Consider the following 20,198-nt stretch of genomic DNA (forward strand, 5'->3'; position numbering starts at 1 on the left):
CTAGGCGCCAAACCCTTTGGCATCGAGACGCGTAAGCTCGGCGCACCAACGATGGCGTCGAGATAAGGGTCCAGATTTTGAAAGAATACCTTTAGGGGCATATTTGTGAAAAACTTTCAAAAAAAGGGCCAAAAAATAAAAAAATCGGCCACCTGCCATCCCCCATGGCGCTCTCATTCCCCGCAGCAGCTCTATCTCCCGCGGAGAGGAGGAATCCTCCATGTGAGGTATGCTACCAACCGCCCCGCCGACTACAACTACCGCCAGACCCAATCGCCGGCACCTTGCCCTCCGCCTCCAAGCTCCATCCGTGTGCTCGACGAGTGCAACGGTGCCTCCATCCCCCGCCGCGTCGCTGAAAGGTCCTAATATGGCTAGAGGGGGGATGAATAGCCTATTTAAAAATCTACAAATCAACTAGAGCAATTTGATTAGTATGACAAATAGCAAAATGCAAACTTGCTCTAGCTCTACAAGGGTTGCAAGCCACCTATCCAACAATTCTAGTTGAAATGATTACTAGGCACACAACTTGTAATGTTACTACTCACTAAGAGCTCTCAATCTTGCTATTCTAAAGAGCTCCACTAGATGAACTTAAAATAACAAAGCAAGTTCTTAATTCTAATTACACTAAAGAGCTTGCCACAACTAGTTTGCAAGAATATAAATGAGTGAGTAGAGTGATTATACCGTCGTTTAGAGGAGTGAACCAATCACAAGGTGAATATTAAATCAATCACTGGGAGAATACCAAATGGCAAGAGACAACCAATTTTCTACTGAGGTTCACGTGCTTGCCAACATGCTACGTCCCTGTTGTGTCGACCAACACTTGGTGGTTCGGCGGCTAAGAGGTGTCGCACAAACCTCATCCACATAATTTGGACACCGCAAGAACCTACCCACAAGTGAGGTAACTCAATGACATGAGCAATCCACTAGAGTTACCTTTCGGCGCTCCACCGGAGAAGGTACAAATCGCCTCACAATCACCGGAGATGGCCACGAACAATCACTGACTTGTGCCAATCTTCCTCCGCTGCACCAAGCCATCTAGGTAGTGGCAACCACCAAGAGCAACAAGTGAATCCCATAGCAAAACATGAACACCAAGTGCCTCTAGATGCAATCACTCAAGCAATGCACTTGGATTCTCTCCCAATCTCACAATGATGATGAAATAATGATGGAGATGAGTGGGAGGGCTTTGGCTAAGCTCACAAGGTTGCTATGTCAATGCAAATGGCCAAGAGGGTGAGCTTGAGCCGGCCATGGGGCTTAAATAGAAGCCCCCACAAAATAGAGCCATTGTACCCCTTTACTGGGCACAACACGGGGTGATTGGACGCTCCGGTCAGTTCGACCGGACACAGGACCCCAGCGTTCGGTCGCCCGATGCTTGCCACGTGTCATCGGCTTCAAACACCGATCGCCCGATCTCAACGGTCAAGTGATGACCGGACGCGTTAGTTAAAAAGTGACCGGACGCAGGACCCCAGCGTCCGGTCGTTTCCAGTAAGGTTCCAAACGTGAAATTTCATGTCCAGACGTGTCCGGTCAAGCTCGACCGGACTCACCCGGTGTCCGGTCACTCAATGTTTCCTCTATGCACCTCACGTCAGCGTACGTCAGCACTGACCGGACGCACCCTGCTAGCGTCCGGTCACTCTTCGCGCCAGCGTCCGGTCACAAGACCGAGACGCGTGCTCACTGCTGCAACTGACCGGACTTAGGACCCCAGCGTCCGGTCACTGCGCCACCAGCATCCGGTCACTCTGTGAACCCCTGTCTTTTCTGTATAGGGCACCGGTGGCACCGTCGGACTGTCCGCACTCTATGGGTGGACACTCCGCCTGTGAAGTTTCTAACCCTTGCTCAAATATACCAACCACCAAGTGTATCACCTTGTGCACATGTGTTAGCATATTTTCACAAGCATTTTCAAAGGTGTTAGCACTCCACTAGATCCTAAATACATATGTAATGAGTTAGAGCATCTAGTGGCACTTTGATAACCGCATTTCAATACGAGTTTCACCCCTCTTAATAGTACGGCTATTTAACCTAAATGTGATCACACTCGCTAAGTGTCTTGATCACCGAAACAAAATGGCTCCTACTATTTATACCTTTGCCTTGAGTCTTTTGTTTTTCTCTTTCTTCTTTTCAAGTTCAAGCATTTGATTATCACCATGCCATCACCATCGTCATGACCTTCACCATTGCTTCATCACTTAGAGTAGTGCTACCTATCTCATAATCACTTTGATAAACTAGGTTAGCACTTAGGGTTTCATTAATTAACCAAAACCAAACTAGAGCTTTCAGCGCCGTACTCTGTCCTTCGCCGCGCCTAGGCCAGGCGACTAGGAGAGGGTGCGTCGTTGGCTAGGCCTAGGCCAGGTGCAGGCATAACTGGCCGTGTTAGGCCACGCCACCATCCTCAGCTTCCAGCTAGCCGAAACCGGTTGTCCCTCGCTTTGTGCTTCGTACGGAATAAGGGTGAAAAACGCATGTTACAAACGTCAAGTGTTTCAAATGTTTTAGAGGTATGTTGCAAAAGTACATTGGCATGTTGCACATGTTGCAATGGTTGGACACATATGTTGCAATGGTTGGACATATATGTTGCAAGGTCCTGTTATCAATGTTTTATCTGTTTTTTCCGACGTATGTTACAAGTGTGTTTATCTTGATGTTGCATATGTTTTCACACATATTATGTAAGTGTTTTATCTGGATGTTGCGTATCTTTACAATAGTTTCAAGTGTTTTCAGGTGTTTTTGCAAGTGTTTCGGACGCATGTTTCAAATGTTTCATTTGTTTTCAGTCATATGTTGCAATTGTTACATTTGGATGTTTTAAAACTAGATCAATTGTTGCATCTCCCTCGTCGCCTTTCTGCTGTCTCGACTCAGTGTCAAGTGCAGGAAGGCAAAGACAGCGTGGGCGGGCCCCACGTGCTTGCGGACTGGTGCTGTAGGCGAGATGTGGGCGGGTAGGCACGGGACATGAGACAAGGGTCAGCGGCACGGGTGTAGGGACGGGGAGCAAGCGTCCGGGCGCTAGCCACGCCATTAAAGTCTGATGTCCACCGGTAAGCTGGCTATGCTCTGCTTTAAAGTCCTGGTCCCAGCTGTAGTTCAGTACCCCTTGGCTAAGGGTGGGCGTTCGGTTCTGGGTTCGGTTTTGGTTTGGTTCTCTCGGTTATTAATGAAATTCGGTTCCTGGAAAATGGGAACCGATCGGTTCCAAAAAATTTTAGGAACCGAGCATTTCGGTTCTCGGTTATTTCTGTTCGGTTCCGGTTCTAACCAAACTAACTGAATTTTTTTAGAAGACCTCAGGACAACAATAAATATACCTGTTGTAAGGCAAATTTTTGCAACACTATGTTCATTTTTCAAAATAATAATGTATAAAAAACAATAGCAATAAAGTAACACAAATATATAGAGTTCAAATATAAAACACTACACATAAACCAAACATAATCCTACAAATACAAGTAAGTGAAGTATAATTCATGTAATTCGGTTCTTTCGGTTAATTCGGTTAACCGAGAGTAGGAACCAATTTTTTCGGTTATTTTGGTTCCTGAATATTAGGAACCGAATAAGAAACCGATTTTTTGGTTCCGGTTCTTTTGGTTTCGGTTCTGGTTCTTTCGGTTTGGTTCTCGGTTTTCGGTTCTCGGTTAAATTTGCCCAGGGCAACCCTTGGCTCTTGCTCGCCTCAGCAAGTCGTTGTTGGATTTTTTTATGATCCCCTTACAATGTCAATGTCATTTTATTTTATTTGTTTGCTCCTTCTATCTTACTATCTTTTACTATCTTTGTGAATTTCCCCCCCTTTGTCAATAATTAGCACAAAAGGTGAGCTCAAATTATAGATAGGTTGGGGTGAAACCATGTGAAATGAGGATTATTTTCCCAATTTGGTTCAATCTAGATTACTTGCAAAAGATATTTAACTCGGTTTGATCTAAGGACAAGCTTCTTTACACCTCCAAATAAGGGTTATCTTGTACCATGTTGAGTTAAACACTTGTAGCTTATTTTCTAGATCAAACACTAGGTTTACAAGCCCACGAACATGTCATATGCTACCATTAGATCATTTCAAACATACAAGCAATAGTGGTACCATACAAGCATCAAATTCATTTGATTTTAATAAATGAGCCTAGGACATGATAGGAATGACTAGATGCACTAAACAAGTCCTTAGCAATGGATGGATGACATGTCAATTAACTTTACCTTGCTTTACTCGAAGGAGAGGCATGTCATATAATGGGGGGTGCATCAACACATATTGGAGAAGTCAAGTATGTTCAATTCTCTCCTTAGCTTGCAAAACCTCTTTTCATCAAGCGGCTTGGTGAACATATCGGCAAGTTGATCTTCGGTGCCCACACTCTCAATGCAAATGTCTCCTTTTTGTTGGTGATCTCTTATGAAATGATGGTGGATATCAATATGCTTTGTTCTTGAATGTTGAACTGGGTTGTTGGTGAGCTTTACGGCACTCTCATTGTCACATAGCAATGGCACTTGCTTGAATTTAATTCCAAAGTCACTCAAAGTAGCCTTCATCCAAAGTAATTGAGCACAACAACTACTGGCCGAAATGTACTCCGCTTTGGTGGTTGAAAGTGCTATACTATTTTGCTTCTTTGATGACCAAGACACAAGTGATCTTCCCAATAGTTGACATATGCCCGATGTGCTCTTTCTCTCAACTTTGTATCCCGCATAATCGGAGTCCGAATATCCAATCAACTCAAATCTTTCAACTTTGGGATACCACAATCCAACATTTTATGTATGCTTCAAGTACCTCAATATTCTCTTTGTTGCTTTCGAATGACTTTCTCTTGGTGAGGCTTGGAATCTAGCACACATGCATACACTAAACATCACATCCGACCTTGATGCGGTCACATAAAGTAGGCTTCCAATCATAGACCGATACATCTTTTGATCCACCATATTGCCACAAGCATCATTATCCAAGCTTCCACTTGTTTCCATTAGTGTACTAATAGCTTTACTATCATCTATTCCAAACTTCTTGAGCATGTCCTTGATATACTTGCCTTGACTTATAAATGTGCCATTCTTCATTTGCTTGATTTGAAGACCAAGGAAGTAGCTAAGCTCTCCAATCATGGACATCTCAAACTCACTTGCCATCATCTTGCCAAACTCCTCACAAAAATCTTGATTTGTTAACCCAAAAATGATATCATCAACATAGATTTGCATTACAAACAAGTTATTTCTAAGCTTCTTGGTGAAGAGAGTAGTGTCAACCTTTCCCATCTTGAATCCCTCAGAGAGTAGGAAATCTCTCAATCTCTCATACCATGCTCTAGGTGCCTTTTTAATCCATACAAAGCCTTTCTAAACTTGTAAACATGGTTGAGTTTCTTCTCATCTTCAAAACCGGGAGGTTGCTCAACATACACAAGCTCATTGATGTACCCATTGAGAAATGCACTCTTCATATCCATTTGGTACAACTTGATGTGTGGGCACAAGCATAGGCTAACAAGATCCTAATTGCTTTCAATCTTGCAACCGGGGCATATGTTTCTCCAAAGTCAAGACCTTCAACTTGAGTGTAGCCTTGAGCCATTAATCTTGCTTTGTTCCTTATTACTATCCCATCTTGATCTTGCTTGTTCCGAAAGACCCACTTGGTTCCAATCACATTATGATCTTTAGGCCTCTCAACTAACTCCCATACTTAGTTGGGTTATTTGGATTCTTGCCATTACAATTTTTCCAGTTTTGAAGAATGCCATTACTATTTGTCTTATTGGAAGCTTGCCATTACTATTCTGCTTTCCCCTCACCCTTGCCCTTTTCTACATCTGGAGCATAGATAGGCCCACCTGCAGGTGCCGTATTTCTGTATGTGCCCGTATTGCCCCTGTACGAGGTGGTGCAGCCGAGGGTCTCGACGCTAGGCAGCTTCCTGACGAGCGCATTCTTGGCAGCCATCTTCTTGGTCCCGAGCACGAGGCAGGTGGTGATGACGCGGGCAGGCCCTCAGGTATGGCAGCGACGGCGAGCGTGATGACAATTTCAAAGTAGTAGGTGCACTTCTCAAAGGAGAAGCTGACGTTCCTGGCGCCCATCCCCCTGGAGGTCGAAGGTGAGGAAGTACTTGACGTTGATGAGCCAGACGAGCGCGCAGATGAGGTCGATGATCTTGGTGAGCGCCTCCCCGAACTCGTTGAGCTTCTTCTTGAGCGGTGTGTCGTCATCCTCCTGCGACGCCTGGTGGATCTGCGCGTGGATGGCGCCGATCTCCGTGGCCATCCCAGTGCGCGCGACGATGCAGAGCGTGGCGCCGTTGACGATGGTGGTGTCGGCAAACACCATGCACTCCTTAGCATGTATATCGACGTCCTCCACCGGCAACGCACGGGAGGTCTTGTTGACGGACGTCGTCTCCCCGGTCAACAACCCTTGCTCGAGGCGGAGCGTGGAGGTGAGCAGGCTCGCGACATGCATGTCGGCGGGCACCTTATCCCCGACGCAGAGCTACACGACGTCGCCCGGGACGAGGTATCACGCGGGCAGCGCGGGGACCCAGCCGCCGTCGCGAAGGACCGTGGCATGGTGGGACTGGATCTCCCGCAGCGCGTCCAGCGCCTGCTCCACGTTGGCCTCCTGCCACACCCCGACGGCCGCGTTCACGACGAGGGTGAGGAAGATGACGAGTGGCTCGACGAAGGCGGCGAGCGTCGGGGCGGCGCCTGAAGAGGCAGAGGAGGAGAGCGCGAGGAGCAAGGAGACGACGGCGGCCACGAGCAGGATGCGCACCAGCATGCCCTCGAACTGGTCCAGCAGCAGCCGCAGCAGCGACGGGCCCGGGTGCTCCGCCAGCTTGTTCACCCCGTGGACGCGCAGCCGCGCCGTGGCCTCGGCGGAGGAGAGGCCGCGGGTGATGGAGACCCCCAACCGTTCCTTGCAGTCCGACACTGACCGCGCCCATGCCGGGAACGCGGAGAGGTCATCCGCGTCGCCGGTGGCGGCGGCGGGCACCGGAGCAGCGGCGGTGGAGGAGTCGGGTGGTTGGTTCATTGGCGTGCGGTGCGGAGAGCAGGAGACCGGAGCGCGCCGCAACGAACCAAGCCGACGAAGCAGGGGATGGCAATGCCCACACTGGGGATGGACGGATGAAGCAGAGTGTAGGCACGGGCGGCGGAGTTGTGGGAATCTGGGCGGCGGCACGCGCCGCGGCACTGGCAGCGGACTGCTCAGCCTTATCCTCTCGTACAGGGGCAATACGGGCACATACGGAAATACGTCACCTGCAAGTGGACCTAGCTACGCTCTAGATGTAGAAAAGGGCAAGGATGAGGGGAAAGCAAAGTAGTAATGGCAAGTTTCCAATAAGACGAATAGTAATGGCATTCTTCAAAACTTGAGAAATTGTAATGGCAAGAATCCAAATAACCCTACTTAGTTTCTTGTAAAGTTGTTTAGCTCTTCATGCATAGCATTGACCCAATCAACATCCTTCAAAGCTTCATCTATCTTCTTAGGTTCAATGGATGACACAAATAAGAAATACTCACAAAATGAAGTCAATCTTGATCTAGTTTGTACATCTCTTGAAATATCACCAATGATAGTGTCCAAGGGATGATCTCTTGCAATATTGGTTGGTTGAAGCACTTTAGTGTCCAAGGGATGATCTCTTGCAATATTGGTTGGTTGAAGCACTTGCACTTAATTGCTTGTATTTGATAGATCACTTGGTTGGGATGATGAACTAGCCACTTGTTGATCTTGCACTTTGTCATCACTTGTTCTTGCTTGAACTTGATCATGAGAACCACTAGCTTACACATTTGAGTTAGAGAGCACTCGATTCTTGTCATCTTCAACATCAATCACCTCTCTTACAAATACAATAGCAATAAAGTAACACAAATATATAGCAGTTCAAATATAAAACACTACACATAAACCAAACATAATCTTACAAATACAAGTAAGTGAAGTATAATTCATGTAATTCGGTTCTTTCGGTTAATTTGGTTAACCGAGAGTAGGAACCGATTTTTCTTCGGTTATTTCGGTTCCTCAATATTAGGAACCGAATAAGAAACCAAATTTTTTGGTTCCGATTCTTTCGGTTTCGGCTCCGGTTCTTTTAGTTTGGTTTTAGGTTCTCGGTTAAATTTGCCCAGCGCCTCAGCAAGTCGTTGTTGGACACGGACTCAGGGTCTGGGAGTGTATCCAGGGCAGCATCATGGAAATGGCACGAGCAGATGCCAGATGCTGGAGCATCCCACGATTGCAACCCGGAATCCAGTTATGTGCAGTGCGTTTTGGCGGTTCCTGCGAACGAGACCGTCTTCTCTGCCGCAAATACATGCTTTGATCCTCAGTCTATCGAGCTGTGGATAATGGTTAACCCCTCTCTGCTTGTTTTTGACCCTATACTATGCAGCTCTGGCTGATTGCCTCAATGAATGCAGCCGGAATCCTTTTTTTTTTTGTGTGTGGCTCAGATCATATACGAGGTTCCTCCAACGCTGGGAACTTTGTCCAGCCTCCTTACAGCTTTTCATCTTCAGAGAGGCGTGCACAGCAGGTCATTCTCCTGCTCATCTTTCTCTGAACAAATATTGGATAGTTACAGTAGCTCTCAAACTGTTTGTTCACTTGCACCTCGTAGGGAAATGGGTAATAATAATACTAAAAAAAAGACTCAGGATTCGTCATGATTGAAGAACAAATGCACCTCGTACGAGAGGGTAATCTTTATACCTTCTCTTGACCTTGGGTGCACCGGCATATAAAATGTAACACAAAAAATCTTCTTTACATGTACCCCCGCTTTGCTTCCCCCCTTGCATTACAATATGATGCATGCTCAGCTTTTGCTTTCTCCTAGGCATCTAGACCCTCCACTTGTTTCGACAAAAGAATCGAAGGTTAACAACAGGGAACAGCTTTACGCAACCAAAAGAAAAGAAAGATTGGTAAAAAAAAAAGAAAGCGAAAAAGAAAGAAAGATGGCGAGCATCCCATCCCTTTCCCTTGTGTCAACTTTGTCCTGGGCTCAGCTTCAAGCAGAAACGCCGGAGAGCCCAGGCCCGTGTGTCGTCCGTCAGGTGCCGGCCCGCGGAGTAAGAAGAAGAAGCTCCTACTGCTGGGCGGGCCATGGGCTGGATGCGATGCGGGCGTAGAGGAACTGGTTCCAGGTGTCCGGCAGGCCCGGGAGGCACCAGTGGATGCAGTCGGCGTAGATCCTGGGGTCCGCCTGCTGCTCCGGGGTGAGCAGCTTCCCCTGCCGGAGCGTGTGCACCGAGGTGTGCGCGTCCTTGCGCAGCTCCGACAGCGCGGTGATGTCGACGAAGTGGACGGGCACCCGTCGCAGCGTGGGGAGCACCTCCTGCGCCCCCGCGTAGAGGCGCCAGTCCGTGCCCACATCCAGCGACGCGCTGCGGTTCGTGATCGGCAGCGTCTCCATCGCGCACTTGATCCCGTCCTGGTTGCCCCACGCCTCGGGCCTGCAGTAGTGCTCCATGCATGCTTTCAGTTTCAGTTTCAGAGACGGGGATGCACATGCACAGAAGAGTACTAAGATTCGGTCGTCCCTGAGATGCTCTGATGATGCAACTTGCATTGCAACGTACGTAGTCCTGTGCTCTATTCATATTGGTGCCATTATAGCACAGCATGTGACGCGTTGGTCGTCCCACTCCCATCTTTATCGAGGCTCCAATCCATGGCGATCAAATTAACTTTGCATATCGAACACTACAAGGATCTCTTTGCGTAATAACAAACATTTCCAAAAAACAAAAGAGGCTACTAGGATGCAATGGCGAGGCTGGTCCAAATCTTTGTCGTGGTCTTCTTAACGGGCACAACCAGCGCACTGGGCACATGTGTATCGATTGCCGATGGCATGTTCGCTTGAACTTATCGACCGGCTTATCAGCTAGAATTTACAGTATTTTTCTCTCACAACAAAATAGCTTCAGCCGGTTTTAATACCAGCCGAACAGTTCTTTTGTCATTAGCTAAAGAAGAAGAGTCACCGTTATTCCGGCGTGGGGCTCGGGAAACTGGAATCGTATGCTTGCTCTTGTTCTTAGGTAGGTGGGCCCATATAGAGGTGCATGCCTATGGCCACGGGTGTGGGCCTGGATCGAGTTTTACATGGCCCACCTGCATTACCCGTATCTTGCACTCTACACGTATCTTTGTTTGAAACAACGTTTCTACGGGGGAAATTTGCAGACTCCATTACCCTGACTGTCATATTCTCGTCGTAATCGCTAGTCAGGCTGTAATGCTACCTAGAATTTCATAATGCGTTTCTAGCTATATTGTCTGTACGTTGGTAGGTATCGAGATCACGTTTCAACTGATCATACACCTACGCCAACCATCTTTCTGAGGCATGTGTCCTGAATTTTCGCAGCAAGTTCTGTGAGCAGATGCCATGCTGCTACAGCACGACTGAATGCGTCGGCTAGCTATAGCTTGTGCTACACCTCTGAAAGGTCGCTGGTCTTTATCTCGGCACCTAACCATTGATCAGGCAAAGCAGGTGTCACTGCTGTTAGCAAGGTGTAGGATCGAATTCACCGTCACTGTCACTAGCTTTCCCCTCGCAAAGGCAGCGCTGATGATATTGCCACCAAACTGACAGAGCCGTGTCACTGTGCGTGGTGTGGTGCACCTAGCCGTGCGCTCGTGCAGTTCTGGATCTCCCTCTTGGTAAACCAGTGCTCAAGGAACCGTGCTTGCATTACGGAGAAAATCAAAATGCACATATACTGAAAAGTCCTATAGCTAGCGCGGAGGGAGGAAAAAAAACGTGGCTTACGATCGACGTACGTGATGTGGTTGGGCGACATGCCCATGAAGAAGACGGTCGTCCTGTTGGGGTCGATGTTGCGGTCCACCCATTTCGCCCACGTCTTGAGCACCTCCTTGTACGCCACGGGGCGGTCCACCTCCACGTACTCGGTGGAGCCCTGGTCGAAGGAGCCCTTGCTGCATACCGAAACAAAAACAATAACGTCAGCCAGCGATCATCGTTCGCACAAGCATCAGCAATTCACTGTCGCACTAGCCACTAGCTACTACTCACAGGACTTTCATGTCGAGCGTGTTGAGCCACCAGATGTAGGTGTTGAAGACGAGGTAGTCGACGCCGAGCCAGTTGCGCGCGTGCCTGGCGATGGCGTGCCACTGGATGACCCGGTCGGGGACGCTGTGCACCTTGGGGTTGTCGGAGTTGGACTCCACCAGGAAGGGCGCCCAGTAGAACTCCACCGTCGCGTTGTACTCGTGCGCGTAGAACACGTTGCTGGACCCCCCGTTGACGAACTTGGTCAGCGTCTTCGCGCCCTTGGGGATCACCGACTGCACCAGGCACACCATCGACTCCCACTGGTTCCGGTTCAGCGAGTCCCCCACGAACATCAGCCGCTGCAGCAGCAGCCGCGCGTCGAACCTGTATTAGGTATAATATATCGGATAGGAAGACCGACCAGATTAGATGTATTTGCCGCTGCCGCTAATGTAAACAGTGGTACTCACTCTAGCAACACATACGTGACTCGTTCGCTGGCTGATAATCCATGAGTAAAAGTACCGTTGGCTGATTCGTTGGGAAAGAAAAATAATATTCGTTGGCTAAAAAAATACGGTTTATAAGTCGAGCCAACTTGACGACGGAGTATATTCTATTCATCATTCATGGAAGGTCGTGTGTGCGTGTGTATACTGTACTACCACTAGCTGTTTCTCGGTTGGAAAACCGAATATTTTGGCGTGCCTGATTCGAATTTAGTAATAACACGGGCGCGCATAAACGCAACGGACAGTAGAGTCATGCGTCGCACTCCCACAGTCCCAGTGTCCCACTCCATTCTTCATGCATACGCAAATCTCGAACGCTCTGTGTACTAACTACTCGTATGCATTAATGTAGTATCTGACACGCTGACCATTAATTTCCGTGTTCTTACAAGATCACGCTTTAAAGAGTAGGGAAAAAGTCTACTTCACCCCACCTTTCATACTTGGTCTAATTCACCCCCCAACTATGAAACCGTCTGTTTTACCCCCTGAACTTTCCAAAACCGTCTATTTTACCCCTGGGCGGTTTTCAACGGCGGGTTTGCTACAGTAACAGCGGGTTTACTACAGTAACCGTGTGTTTGCTACAGTGTCGACATTTTTGAATTTTCTTTTTTTTATTTATTTTCGATGAATTTTTGAAAAATCATAGAAAAATCATAAAATAAAAAATCTAATTTTATTGGACTCCACATGAGTAGATCTACACAATGAATATATAATACAGTATGCTTTAGTACAAATTTTTTTTGTAGCTTTAGATTAATTGGAAAATCCAATTTTATCTGTAATTAATTAGAAATTATCTATAACTAAGTTATACATAGTCCAATGAGTACGAAATTTTTACTGTAGTTCAAGCATACAATAATTAGCGTAGCATAAAAATTTCACCACAATTGGACCATAGAAGCTACAGCTATGAATTATTCCAATTAATTACAGATAAAATTGGATTTTCCAATTAATCTAAAGCTACAAAAAAAAAATTGTGCTAAAGCATACTGTATTATATATTCATTGTGTAGATCTACTCATGTGGAGTCCAATAAAATTAGATTTTTCATTTTATGATTTTTCTATGATTTACTATGATTTTTCAAAAATTCATCGAAAATAAATAAAAAAAGGAAATTCAAAACTGCCGACACTGTAGCAACCCACGGTTACTGTAGCAAACCCGCTGTACTGTAGCAAACCGCCGTTGAAAACCGCCCAGGGGTAAAATAGACGGTTTGGGAAAGTTCAGAGGGTAAAACAGACGGTTTCATAGTTGAGGGGGTGAATTAGACCAACTATGAAAGGTGGGTGAAGTAGACTTTTTCCTAAAGAGTAGTGTCCTTTTTGTTTGTTTTTTTTAAAAAGGTGTACTTCACCTTGCACTACATCACTCTACTTGTCCTATCTGTGTGCAGAAGCAGAAAACGGTCGAAACCGGCATCAGTCAGTTTCCAGAGAAACAGGGGAGGTCGAAACCGGCCCTGTTTAGTTCCTAAAATTTTTTGCGTAGTATTCGTCACATCGAATCTTACGGCACATACATGGAATATTAAATATAGACGAAAAAAAAACTAATTGCACAGTTGGGTGAGAAATCGCGGGACGAAACTTTCGAACCTAATTAGTCCATAATTAAACACTAATTACCAAATACAAACAAACGAGCTACAGTACCAAAACCAAAAATTTTTGGCTTCTAAACGGGGCCTGAAACCGATGATGATCTCCGGACTCCGGGCGGCGCGAATGGAAGCAAGCGGATCAGAGAGAAACAAAGAAGAGGAAGCGTCGCGAGGACGTACCGCGGGAGGTCGCAGTCCGTCGGCTGCCAGCGCCACTTCTGGTAGGAGTCGTCGCGGCGGCCGTTGCGCATGCAGGTCACCTGCTCCGTCAGGAACTCGCACTCGCCCTCCTTGTACACGGGCGCGTTCATCTCGTCGTACACCCAGCTGCCACGGTACAGGTCGCACGTCTCTGGCACGCTCACCACGGTCCGCAGCGCGGCGGTGGCGGCCGCCGCCTTGGCCGACGCGGCCTTCTCGGCGACCTCCTCGTCCGCGCGCCGCCGCGCCTCGTCGGCGCCGCCTCCGCCCGTGACGGTCGGGAGCGTCACGTCCCTCTCCTTCTCCTGCGCGACGTCCATCACCGCGTTGGCATTATTGGCCTTTGCGGCGGTGGCGGCGGCCGCGACGACGACGCTGGTGGCGTTGACGGGCGCCTGCGACGACAGCGCCCCCGCGGCGGCGGCGGCCGGCGCCTCGAGGACGCGCACGATGACCTCCTCCCCGCGCTTGGCCAGGGTGTTGACGGCGGCGTGCGCGGCGGCCTCGGCCTCCTGCAGGAGGTGCAGGTCGGGGGACTTGGCGCGGATGGCGCCCGAGCTGAACTGGAAGTCGGTGATGGACGTGATGTCCTCGTTGTACAGGAACGTGGCGAAGACGAAGAGCGCGAACACCACCGCCGCCAGCGACAGCGGCGCGCCGTTCTTGCGTGCGGCCACCCCGGCTCCCAGCGCCGCCTGCTTCATCGCGAACGGCGCGGACGCGAACACCGACTTGCGCCGCTGCTGCATCTCCGGTGTGCGTGGCCTCCGCGCTTTATATTATACAAACTTACCGGTCACCGTCCCACGCCGCCCCCGCGGCCACGCACTCGACGCTCCCGCACCCGGGGTAGCGTGCGCACCCACGAAAGGTCGATGGAGAGAGTGAAAACAACGCTTCCTTGCTTCTTCTTCCTCACTCTCTGTAGCCTGTAGTCTGTAGTAGCCTGAGAGAGAGAGAGAGAGAGAGATTGGGCGATGGACGGAGGTCGCTTAGGTTAGCCTGCTCGCAGTCGCAGCTCTTGCTTGCTGCGGCTGCGTGCCTCCTCCCCTGTCCTTCTCGACGGCCTGGCTGCTGCTCCCTATATATGACGCCGATCACTTTACGAGTTTGGTGCCCTTCTGTTGGATGCGTGGCTTTCTTTTGCTTCGCTTTGGTATGTTTGGTTTGGTTCGCCTGCTTTCTTCTTTTATGGTTGCATGAGCTCTTCCTCCACCAACACTTCTAACCACACTCTCTATTTTCCAGCGCTAGGATTTGCATTGTCTGGCTCCCTTCCTCCTCTTCCTTCACCTTCTCCTTCTTCTTCTTAGGTGTTATAGAGAAAGAGAGAACGAGACTGGCTTACTGCCCTACTGGGACTGGAGGGCAGGGGTGGGTCAAATGAGTAACATGCAAGCTTGCAAAGCTTCCGTATGGGGTTTGGAGGTTAAGCTGCTGTTGTACGTGTAACCACAACAGCAAGTCAGCAACGTGTGTCAGTGTGTTCTATCCCAGCACCCATCGCCATCTCCTTTCTTGCCTTCTTAGGCCCCGTTTAGTTCCCAAAAATTTTTTGCATAGTAACCGTCACATCAAATCTTGCGGCACATGCATGGAGTACTAAATGTAGACGAAAAAAAAAACTAATTACACAGTTGGTCAAGAAATCGCGAGACGAAACTTTTGAACCTAATTAGTCCATAATTAGACACTAATTACCAAATACAAACGAAATGCTACAGTGAGCCAAAATCCAAAAAATTTTGGATCTAAACGCACCCTTAGTGTGTACGTATGTATTCCTGCATTTAGTTGTTGCTTGTTCTCGATACATTTTACTCTCTTTCTCTCATTTTCGTCTTGGGTCGCGAGGATGTATTTGTTTGTTTATAGAGTGACTGTCGCGCCGGGGGTGGGAAAGAGCTAGCGAGATGGCGAGACCTGGGAGCGATTACGTCACCGCCCCTTTCGTTTTCTTTTCTTTCCTTCTTTTGGAATATATACCATGTACGTACACGTACTTCTCAGTATAACATCAGTAACGTTGATTGAGTGGGTGTGAATTATAATCGGAGAATGATGTGCTAGCTGCACTGTTCAAATTACGGAGCTTTGATAGTGTGGCGTTGGTGCAGGGAAAATATAGTTGGCAAGCTGTGCTACTGATTAGAGCTTCAAATGTGTCATTGTGTTGGCTTAGATCCAGTAGTGGAGTAGTTGTAAATCCTAACGGGTCATACTACTGAACATGGAATACATGTATACTCAGTTGCCCACTCCACTACTTCAGAAACAATGCCAATCATGTTCAAGGGATAATATGATTACACCAATCAATTTTCTGGGCCGAAGGATGTGGGGCTGCAAAAATTCAATCTTTTTTGCTCTCTGTCATAGTCTGTTGTCATGTTTCTATAGGCCAACACATTTTGAACTTGTGTCTCCAAACTCTGGAAGCCAATTCTTCTTGCTATGCAAAAGCTAGCATTGATGCCCGTGTGTCTAATCTTTTCTTTCTACCTCCAAATCTCATGGGATTGTTGTATGGGATAAAGAAAATGATCATGCAGCCTTTTCTTAATCGTAGAGAGATACTATAATTACCACATATTTATGTTGGTGGTATAATTAAGGGATGCCTAGAATTAATGATAGGTACGTAGGTATGTGAATGATGCATTTTGAAAACAGAGTTGGGAGTTATTTCAACTAAAATCTCTTAGAGCATCTCCAGGGATTTTTCTAAAGCACGTTCTGTAAATCACCATTTGCAAAGCCATTTGCATAAAAAATATTTTTCTATATCTTTCCACTCTCTAACAGATTTGTATGTTTTATGTGCACCCTAGAGAGCTATTCTCGTTTTTCTATCTTTGACTAGCGACAAATTAGAAATAGAAGATGGTTATATTTAGATAACCAATTAAAGAAGTTGTTGGAGGGGTATTTTTCTACCAAAATCTTTATTCCTAACGATCAGGAAGGATATAGAAAGTCTCTTCTAGTTGCTCAATTCAAGATAAAATTTGAATGCTTGATACATTGTGTTGATTCAGGATGGAGAAAGTAGTTATTATGTTCCCAGCCTCATCTACAAATGTGCGCAACTGTTTCTATTGGCATTTCAGTTTATGCAAAATCCACGCATTGCAGAAAAAAAAAGGAAAAAGAAGATTGATCTATAGGACAATAAACATTTTTAGCTAAACTCTTCTATTCATTGTTATATCTATTGTGCAGAGTGTTCTTTGGAATATTAAAATGGAGTCCCTCGTGATTCAAGAAGGTTCTTCCACTCCGTCGACTTCATCGGGAATTGACCTGCATACAAGTCCCTCCGACAAGAATACAAATTGTCTTTGGGAAGCTGTGTTGCCGTTGGAAATAAGCAGAAGGTACATTTCCTAGTCAGGCTGTTTTCAACAAAAGACCTAAACCTAGAATGAGTCTCTAATAAAATATCTAAAAGCATCTAGGCTCCTAGTTGGGTTTCGGTGATTAATGACAATACGTGATTACTGTGACTAACGTGTGTTTTGTAGAAACAATTAAGTTAGATTATGGTAATAGAGATCGATTGGGCAATCATGGTTGTCATGCCCCTACGATGGAAATCGTTTTAGTTTTCAAAGAATGGACGACAAGGTTAAGGATGAACTAGTTCTAAGTGTCGATTGGAGTTGGAGAGACACTTAGAGTAGTTTAGGACTTTGTTTATCCTTTGGCCGTACTATTAAGGGGGGTATGAACGGGTAGCTTGACCTAAGTGAGTCTAGTGAGTTAGGTGTGGTACACACTTGTTAAAACTAGCACTAGGTAGCTCCACAACAGCCCTTTGATCCAATGGAGCAAACTTCATTCACATATGTTCGAGAGTTGGAAGTGAATGGAGGGTCAAATACTGATCGGACGCTGGCTCCGGTGTGATCGGACGCTGGCTCAGAGTCTGGTCAGTTCATTTGACCAAGATGAAAGCGTCTGGAAGTGACCGGACGCTGCTAGGTCATGGTACCGGACGCTGAGGGCCAGCGTCCGGTCGACTCCAGTAAGGTTCCAGAGAGGGAAAATCACGATCGGACGCGTTCGATCAGTGTTGACTGGACACTGTCCAGCGTCCGGTCACACTGTAAACACTGGAGTTCGGGGTATACTGACCGGAGCGTCCGGTCAACATGACCGGAGCGTCCGATCACCCCGCAGAGGCACATAACGGTTTGTTTTTCAGCCGATGTTATAAATACCATCTTCACTCGTGTGTGGGGATACTTTTGCTCATTCCAACAGTTGAGAAACACCTTAGAGAGTGCCAAGAAGAGCAAGATCCTAGTGAGGTGATTGAGATTTGAGAATCCAAAAGAAAGACCTCTTTAGTGAAGATCAAGAGTAGCAAAGTGTGCATCCACCTTCTCATTAGGCTTGTCGTGGTCAAGTGAGAGTTCGTGCTTGTTACTCTTGGTGGTCACCATCACCTAGACGGTTTGGTGGTGATTAGGAGTTCGGTGATCACCCGGCGGAGCTTGTGGGTGACACAACTCAAGTTGTGAGCGGTTGTGGGTGATTCACCGCGACGGAGTGTCGAAGAATCAACCCGTAGAGAGCACTTGATCCTTGCACGGATCAAGGGGGAGCTACAACCTTGCGCAGGTGCCCCAACGAGGACTAGTGGGGAGTGGCGACTCTTCGATACCTCGACAAAACATCGCCGCGTTTCTTCCTCTCTATTTACCTTGAGCATTTACTTTGAGCAATTCAATTCATGTCTTTACATTCTTAGAATTGCCATGCTAGAGTAGGATTGGAACTTAGGTTGTAAGTCTTTTGTGCGGTAGAACAATTAGGGACACTTTCTAGGCACAAGGGGTTAATTGGGCTAACCATAGGACTTAATTATTACAAAGAAATTTAGAATTAGCCTAATTCACCCCCCCCCTCTTGGACATCTTGATCCTTTCAATTGGTATCAGAGACTCGTGCTCATGTATTTAGGCTTAACCACCTAGAGCAAGATGTCTCACGGGGATGGACCTCCTTCTATCTTTGAGGGAGATGACTTTCTGTATTGAAAAATTTGCATGGAGGCGTATCTAGAGGCTCTAGATGTTGGCATACTTAGAGCCGCCTCACAAGGTTTCCCAAAACCTCGAGATGCTACTAACCTATAAGGCGATGAGGTTAATTACGAGAAATGGAATGCAAAAGCTCGAAACACCATCTTTAGAGGCCTTTGTAAAGATGTGTTTAATCGGGTGAGGAACCACAAAGATGCCCATGCACTATGGTCGGACGTTTGTGCGCTCCATGAGGGAACTAAGTGTCGGGGTTTTGGAACCGGGGGGTCCTCACCCAACGAGTAAATTTGTGCTGCGTGCTCCCGAACCGGATGGTGATGCAAAGAGACACAAGGTTTATACTGGTTCAGGCAATCGAGGCCCTACGTCCAGTCTGAGAGATCGATCTTGTATTCCTTGCACCGGAGTGCTCGTAGTAGGGGGTTACAAGCTAGGTGAGAGAGGGAGCTAGTCCCAGGTCTCGGTGGAGGTGGTGCGGGCTGCTTGAGACGTTGTTCTCAAGCAGCGTAGAAGCGTGTAGTTCTATCGGTGTGTTCGTCCGTCTCTCCCCCGTTTTTGGAAATGGTACCGGCTACCTCCTTTTATACCCACAAGGAGGAAGCCAGAAGTACATGAGGAGACTACTATTTGCTGACGTATTCTGCTCCCGGAGCAGCGCGGCGTCGTGGGAGTTCCCGTCGATGTCTAGTCGGTATGGTCTCCAGGCCGGCGACATGCTGCGCTCCTGTTCATCTGTTGACTTGGTGAAGTGCCGAGACCTGGTGACCGCTGTAGTCGGTTGTGCCGAGACCCGCCGCGCTGAGGCCGAGACCCGCTGTGCCGAGGCCTGCTGTACCGAGGCCTTTGCAGGCGGCAATGCGGGGTCTTGGCGGTCATCGTCGTTGTTGATTTAGGCGGAACAGTGCGGAACGTGCGTCTACAGGATATGGTACCCTGTATTGTCAGTAAGGGATGGTAAAAAGGCGATTTGACCGTTGTCCCGTCGCTCCTGTCGCGGCGTACTGCCGATCGTGGCTTACGTAGTGGGTGCAGCCGGGCGCATTAATCGGATGCGATAGCCTGCCAGAGTGACTTTTGAGGCGGGGGCGACGAGGTCGCGGGACGAGCCCAGCCTCGGGCGAGGCGGAGCATGGCCAGTTCGCCCGAGGCCCTACCGGGAGCCTCGGGCGAGGCGGAACTTGGTTAGTTCGTCCGAGGCCTGTCGGGGGTCTCGAGCGGGGCGGAGCGGTCGGTTCGCTGGTCCCGAGGTCACAGGGACCCGGTTCCGATTCCCCACGTCGTATTCGTCCTTGGCGCAGGAGTTGGCAGCATAGTGAGGCATGGGTGTCACGGTGGTTAGTACAGTGGCGGGTAACCCCTGCCCAGTCCTGCCTCCTGTCCCATCGGCCATCCCGCTGTACCGTGCCGGGCGTGCGGCTGTCAGGGGCAGCAGTTGGCTGAATTGATGTGACACGACGTTTTGCCAGAGGGACGGGAGGAGGGAGAGGTAGCGGAGTGCTGCCGAGCCCGCCTTGCGCGAGACAGAGGGTCGGTGGCCCGGCCGAGGCCTTTGGCGGGGAATCGGCCGAGGCTCGCGGCGATGGGGCCTCGGGCGAGTTGGAGAATCGGCCGAGGCCAGCAGCGTTTAGCAGGTTTCGATCTTTGCGAAGTCTAAGCAGTCGTTTTTTGGATCTTGCTTAGGGTACCC

The 20,198-nt window shown here is 48.2% G+C and overlaps 1 protein-coding gene and 1 pseudogene across 1 annotated transcript; both read right to left on the reverse strand.

Moving 5' to 3' along the window:
• Positions 1-5,847: 5,847 nt before the first annotated feature.
• On the reverse strand, positions 5,848-7,104 carry LOC136537269 (calcium-transporting ATPase 4, endoplasmic reticulum-type-like; annotated as a pseudogene).
• Positions 7,105-8,759: 1,655 nt separating this feature from the next.
• On the reverse strand, positions 8,760-14,757 carry LOC136533084 (xylan O-acetyltransferase 6-like). Its single transcript, XM_066525657.1, has 4 exons — positions 13,440-14,757; positions 11,144-11,509; positions 10,888-11,046; positions 8,760-9,548 (listed from the first exon to the last, which is right to left on the reverse strand). Exons 1-4 carry the CDS (start codon positions 14,207-14,209, stop codon positions 9,182-9,184), a joined length of 1,662 nt encoding a protein of 553 aa, XP_066381754.1. The 5' UTR covers positions 14,210-14,757; the 3' UTR covers positions 8,760-9,181.
• Between the last annotated feature and the right edge of the window lie 5,441 nt (positions 14,758-20,198).

Source organism: Miscanthus floridulus, chromosome 2 (genome assembly GCF_019320115.1).
Source record: "Miscanthus floridulus cultivar M001 chromosome 2, ASM1932011v1, whole genome shotgun sequence".
NCBI classification, from domain to species: domain Eukaryota; kingdom Viridiplantae; phylum Streptophyta; class Magnoliopsida; order Poales; family Poaceae; genus Miscanthus; species Miscanthus floridulus.

Coding starts and splice junctions, on each gene's coding strand:
- LOC136533084 (XM_066525657.1), bottom strand. CDS start 14,209: ATGCAGCAGCGGCGCAAGTCGGTGTTCGCGTCCGCGCCGTTCGCGATG. Junction 11,510..13,439: donor ACGGACTGCGACCTCCCGCG/GTACGTCCTCGC, acceptor TACCTAATACAG/GTTCGACGCGCGGCTGCTGC. Junction 11,047..11,143: donor ACGCTCGACATGAAAGTCCT/GTGAGTAGTAGC, acceptor TTCGGTATGCAG/CAAGGGCTCCTTCGACCAGG.